Below are 6,152 nucleotides of genomic sequence, written 5' to 3'. Positions count from 1 at the left end.
TAAAATGCAAGACCTGTATAAGAGTGTCCAATAGCATATAAGAAGTGAAGAATATCATGAAAGTGGAGGGGAAACAGCTAGGCAGAATGTAACTGAGGTGAAATTTGGATTGATGTCCAGGCTTAGCGCCCTACACTAACAAAGATATTAGGGAACATTTAAAACTGAGATCTAAAAACATCCAGGCTGATGACCACTCAGTTCCCCCATGCTGACTGCTCACTCCACTAACTGCATATTACAATCACACCCCCACAGGCACATTTATCTTTGTTCTTCATCCCATCAGTTGTTCAGTTGAATGATAGTCCTAAGGTTGATACTTATTTTATTGTATAGTCACTGGCAGGCTTTTGGCCTTGGACCCCTTGTCTGAATAGTTAAACTGGCACTCTAACCTGAGCCTCTGTGACTGGGCAAAATCGGTTTTCTGAAACTTTCTCTGTCAAGAAATGGTTTTATGAAAGGCGTGAAAGCTCACCACATATATTCCCCTAATGAGTATGAGTGGAGTGAAGCCTTAAAAGTTTCTCCTGATCAGCTCTGAAGGGAAGAACTGATTTCATTATTTGCTAGTCTTGTTTTGTTTTCTTTCCTGTTTATGAGGTGGGTTTGTTTGGTTTTTTTACTATTTTTTAGGCATTCTTAACCCTGGAGATTAAATTCATGTAGCACATTTGATGGCTTGAGTGTGATGTAACAAAAAATAGACTGGACAAAGACACTGAAAAAAAATATGCAGGGAACAGACCTTCACTGGAAGGCACGTGGACTAGATTAAGGTTTAAAGTGGGCTGTTATACCTCTGCCCTCCAGAGTTGGAGAACTCTGAGGTGGGATTGAAGCAGGTAGGCTGGTGCAGAGGAAGGTCTATAAAAGTAGTTAAACAAACTGAGAGGAAAAATTTTTTGTTGGGCAATGACCGACCTGGCAGGGGCCATGACAGGCTTTTTTGTGAGCCGCCTTTGAGCTCTGCACTCCAGTATCCCATAGATCTGGTCCAGCACCAGTGACCATGATTCTGGGAAGCATCCCTCACAGTATGTGCACCTCGGGGCCCACCCACCTTCTCTGCCCCCCGGGCGCCTGTGATCAGTGACTCAGGCCTGAGGTTTTGTGGGGGTGCTCCCAGGCCCAACCCTGTTTCCATGGCGAGGGTGTCACAAGCGGATGCAGGCGCTGGCACTCCCCCCCGTATTTCCCCGGGGGTTGCCTAGCAGCAGCCTCTCGCTCGGCGTCACACCCTGAAACCCAGGGCAGCCCCTTCCCGGCCGCAAACCCTGCCCTCCTCCTCCCCCTGCCCTGCCAGTCCCCCCACGCCCCGTGCCGCCGGAGAACCCTCCGACCCACAGGCCGTCCCCACCGTGCCACGTGGGGGGAGGCGACACCCAGGGTCCCCCCCCTCATTCCCAGCCGGCCCCTCCCCGGCCCAGCCCCCCAGCTCCAAGCCAATCAGCGGGGTGGGAAGCTGCCCGTGCGTAGCTCCGTGCGCCTCCCGCCCCGCTCGCTGGAGCCCGGGCGGGGGGGTTGTATATAAACCGGCCATTTCCGCAGCTCGGCCTCAGAGCCCGCGGGCCCCCCACCAGCCGCCTCTCGCTCCCCGGGTCTAATTTATTCACCTTCCCGCCCCCGCCATGGCCGACGCCGCCCTGTCCTTCGCCAAGGATTTCCTGGCCGGGGGGGTGGCCGCTGCCATCTCCAAGACCGCCGTCGCCCCCATCGAGAGAGTGAAGCTGCTGCTGCAGGTGGGTGTTGCGGGGGGGGCTGGGCTCGCTGCAGGTGGGTGTTGCGGGGGGGGCTGGGCTCGCTGCAGGTGGGTGTTGCGGGGGGGGGCTGGGCTCGCTGCAGGTCGGTGTTGCGGGGGGGGCGGCGGTGCAGAGCGCGGGGCAGGCGTTGCATGCACCGGGCGCCGGGGGCTCGCCCGCCCGCCGGCGGAGATGAATGAATGGGCTCCGGCTGGGGCCGGGGTTGGGGCGGGCGGGCCGGCCCCGAGTGCTCGGGGAAATCCCGGGGGCCGGACCCGGCCGCCGGCCGCGGCTTTGTCTGGAGCTGGGACGCGGCCGCGTGGCGCATCCGCGAGCCGGGGAGATGCCGGGGCCTGGAGCCGCCTCCCAAGGTCGCGGCAAGGAGAGGGCGGGCCCGGGCATCCCGGGCCTCTCGGCTTGGGAGAGGGAGCCGGGGCGCCGCAGCCAGCGCGACCCCTGCCCCGCGGTCTGTGCCCCTGCCCCCCGCCCGGCCCAAGGAGCCGGTCTCCTTGGCCCTGTGCCGGCGGCTGGGCGCCCCGGCCCCGGTGTGCGGGGGTCCCCGGCCCCCCGTGCGGTCCCCGGGCGCGGAGAAGCCGGGCAAAGCCGGAACCCACCCGCCTGCCTCGACCGGCTGCCGGAGCCAGCTAGTTCCGCTTATGCAAAGCGGTGCCGGGCCCGGCTCCGGGGGTGGGGGGGTGGAGCAGCCTCCGCCCCGGCTCCTTCCCCTCCGGGCTGGCGGCTGCATCGCCCTCGTGCTCTGGGCCCAGGGGCGCCCCCAGGCCCAGCCGTGGGGTCTCGGACCCCCGAGCGAGCCTCCATCGACTCTCCGCTTCCGAGCATCGTGCGGTAAAACCAGCGCGCAGAGCCAAGCAGGCACAACCCGCAGCCTGAGGAAAGCAAAGAAGCCCCGTGACCTTCCAGGCCAAACGACCCCACTCTCCTCTCTTTCCCCCCCCCCCCCAAAAAAAAACCCCTCCAAAAAGATAAAGGCAGGCTACTAACTAAGCTTTGCTCTCCAAAATAGACAGCACATGCAACTCTGATCTGGGGTGGATCACGGTAAATTGCTGCCTTTTGGGCACTACGGAAAAAATCCAGGGTAGCAAAGCATATTTTGCTTTTGAAAAGAAATTCACGTGCAGTTTTGCGCTAAAGACGTTCTTTCTGGCTGCCCCCAGTAGGTAATCCGCCTTATTGTCAAACTTTCATCAGAATGATGTGACAAGTGTACGGAGGAGGGTTGCTCTAGAAAATCCTAGCAATTCTAAATGGAGACAGGAAGATCTTTATTACTACCCCACCCTAAGAGAACAGCACTTCCTGTTTCTGGGTCAAATGAATGGCAGATGATCACCTTGGAATTCAGCACTTTACCGGCTCTCTGCATTCCAGGAGTCTATTGCACTGACATCTGCTTAGAGGACAGTGAAGCTTCTCGCTGAAGCAGCCTAGGACTTTCATGACACTCTGATATAATTAGGCCTGGCAAACTTAATTTTTATTTTTTTATGATTTTTTTTAACTTGCATGCTTTTCACAGTTGCAGGGAAATTATGGGAGGTCAGACAATTAATGACCGTAGTCACTGAGATTCAAAAAGTTAAAGCCTTATAACCATGAACACAAAATGTTAAAATATCCTTGAGTAAAATATCCTTAACTCAAACTGTGAGGTCTCAAGTAGCATTTTTCTTATGTTCTCTTATCTGTAAATTGTGATTATGAATTGTGTGTGCAGTGAAATCAAAATTTATCGGTACAAATATAATCCTTCCACACCTTGTTATAATGAGCGAAGTTCAACAATAACTCACTCTAGCTTGTCTTGTCACCAAACTTAAGAGATCTACACTTAATCTTATCTTCATTCTTGTTTACTAGTAATTCATGTTTTCACTACCAAATCTGTCAAATTTCATTTGTAATTCGTCTAGCTTCATAGGACCAAGCTTATTTTATTTCATAACAAGCTTTCAACATTTCTAGCCTAAATGGATATTCTTCAAACGTACTTAATCTCCGTAGGGGAAGACAGTCTATCCAGACCCCAGAATCAGATGCTAATTATCAAATGCAAATTAAAGCAAACATTTCTACCAAGTGACAACCATGAAACTTCATCAATCCAGATCTTCAGGCTTGTAATTTTATCAGCACAATGATATTAATCCATCATCTTCTACTGTTTTACAGGTGCAGCATGCAAGCAAGCAGATTGCAGCAGACCAGCAATACAAGGGCATCATTGACTGTGTTGTCCGTATCCCCAAAGAGCAGGGTGTCCTGTCCTTCTGGCGCGGCAACCTGGCTAATGTGATCAGATACTTCCCTACTCAGGCCCTCAACTTTGCTTTCAAAGACAAATACAAGCAGATCTTCCTGGGTGGCGTGGATCAAAGAACCCAGTTCTGGCGTTACTTTGCTGGTAACCTGGCATCTGGTGGTGCTGCTGGTGCTACATCTCTGTGTTTTGTCTACCCTCTTGACTTTGCCCGTACCCGTCTGGCAGCTGATGTGGGTAAAGCTGGAGCCGACAGAGAATTCAAGGGTCTTGGTGACTGCCTGGTCAAGATCTTCAAGTCTGATGGTCTTAAGGGCCTGTACCAAGGCTTCAATGTATCCGTTCAGGGTATCATTATCTACAGAGCTGCCTATTTTGGCATCTATGACACTGCAAAGGGTAGGTCCTTTGAACTAACTTCTTAAAATGCAGAAGAAGCTAAACAACATTAAGGCTGTGAGAAGAAACTCTAGACTCTAATGCAGAAAAATGATTTACTTTGGTATTATAATATACAGTGTTTTGGTGGTATTAATCTGATCTCCTCCCTCCCATAGGAATGCTTCCTGACCCAAAGAACACCCACATCATTGTCAGCTGGATGATTGCTCAGACAGTTACTGCTGTTGCTGGTTTGACCTCCTATCCATTTGATACTGTCCGCCGTCGTATGATGATGCAGTCAGGGCGTAAAGCAAGTATGTATCTAATTCCCATGTAGAACATAATGTGGGTGGGCATTCCCAAAGAAACCTCTCTGTCCAGAGATGCAAGATGGGTGCAGAGAACTCTACCTCTGTTTCAAGGCCCGTGGGATCAGAAGGGTTTGGGCAGGCAGGACTTCATGGTTCAGAAGTGGAGTCTTGTAAATGGATGTTGGTTTCCTTTGATGCCCTGGCTAGCGAGATTTTCTATTGCTTTAGCAGTTATACCACTCTGAGTAAAAGTCCTCTCAATGCTCTGGTGAGACATATGATATCCATTTATAGGCAGAACAGTCCATCTTTCCCAGCATGTGCAGCAAGTCACTGGCTGGACCAGGATTAGAGCTTGAGTTCCTTGCTCCATGAGACCATGCAGCCCTTTGTCTAGAATACATCCAGACACTCTGTTGCATATAAACAATCTGCGGAAGGACTCCCAGCAGATGGTGGTGCTTCTGGTTTAAGCCATGACAATGGTAGAGCAGCATATCTCCTGGGATGACTTGCAGTGAAGACTTGCCTTTATGCAGCTGCTAAACCCAAGCCCTTGAGATGTTAGTGCAGTTGCTATAGACAGTAAAACTCAAATTCTTGTCTATACTGAGATGTAATAGGCATGAGATGCCATTAGTGGTGCAAGTGTAGTAAAAGATAAACAATTAAATGACTAATAACACCAGAGCACAAGCTCAGACATGTAATTCATTCAAAGCAGACAGCCTTGCTGAGCCACTACTGACCTGGGCAAGATCCTAGTCCATGAGACTCCTCTCATTAACAATCTCTGTACTTTCCACAGCTGACATCATGTACTCTGGTACAATTGACTGCTGGCGAAAGATTGCCCAGGATGAAGGGTCCAAGGCGTTCTTCAAGGGTGCATGGTCCAATGTACTCAGAGGAATGGGTGGTGCTTTTGTCTTAGTATTGTACGATGAAATCAAGAAGTACACTTAAGTTACTTCCTCGTGTGAACTGGCATGTTGTATTATGTAACTTACTCTGACCATTCATGGACTGTCAAAACTGTATCAATTACAACTGGTATCCGTACTGTTTAGCAAAGGGCAGCTGTCATGCTCACCTGACCTCTGTCTTTATCAAGTCATTCCCCTGATGATGGGACTCAAATGTTTTTATTTCAGGCACTCCTGTTTAAATAACAAGTCTGAGGAAATAATAATAAAAAAAAAAAATCCAGAACCGACTCTACTAGTGTTGTACTTGCTTTACCTCTTTTCGGTAAACTGTGCCTCACTCCACCAGCAGCTGCAGTGGGGAAAATGCTGGAAGAAGTAGAGAAACTCCTAGTAGCACTCTGGGGGTGGGGTCTAAGGAGATGTCATAGTCCAGGTAAACCTAAGTTTCTAATGCTTGTGCTAATAGGAAAGTGTTTGAATAACTGGCCAATCCACAAACAGG

The 6,152-nt window shown here is 50.8% G+C and overlaps 1 protein-coding gene across 1 annotated transcript; it reads left to right on the top strand.

Annotated features, from left to right (window-relative positions):
* Positions 1–1,507: 1,507 nt before the first annotated feature.
* Positions 1,508–5,913, top strand: SLC25A5 (solute carrier family 25 member 5). The gene is made up of 4 exons (XM_037908623.2): positions 1,508–1,745; positions 3,939–4,425; positions 4,584–4,724; positions 5,530–5,913. The coding sequence occupies exons 1-4, from the start codon at positions 1,635–1,637 to the stop codon at positions 5,685–5,687; spliced, it is 897 nt and encodes a 298-aa protein (XP_037764551.1). The 5' UTR covers positions 1,508–1,634; the 3' UTR covers positions 5,688–5,913.
* The last annotated feature ends 239 nt before the right edge of the window (positions 5,914–6,152 follow it).

Source organism: Chelonia mydas, chromosome 9, assembly GCF_015237465.2.
Source record: "Chelonia mydas isolate rCheMyd1 chromosome 9, rCheMyd1.pri.v2, whole genome shotgun sequence".
NCBI lineage: Eukaryota > Metazoa > Chordata > Testudines > Cheloniidae > Chelonia > Chelonia mydas.
This window is presented reverse-complemented; position numbering and strand designations above follow the sequence as displayed.

What these genes read in the sequence shown, in the direction of transcription:
- SLC25A5 (XM_037908623.2), top strand. Translation starts at nt 1,635, where the DNA reads ATGGCCGACGCCGCCCTGTCCTTCGCCAAGGATTTCCTGGCCGGGGGG. An exon ending in CATCTATGACACTGCAAAGG is followed by an intron (nt 4,426 to 4,583) that starts GTAGGTCCTTTG and finishes TCCCTCCCATAG; the next exon opens with GAATGCTTCCTGACCCAAAG. An exon ending in GCAGTCAGGGCGTAAAGCAA is followed by an intron (nt 4,725 to 5,529) that starts GTATGTATCTAA and finishes TACTTTCCACAG; the next exon opens with CTGACATCATGTACTCTGGT.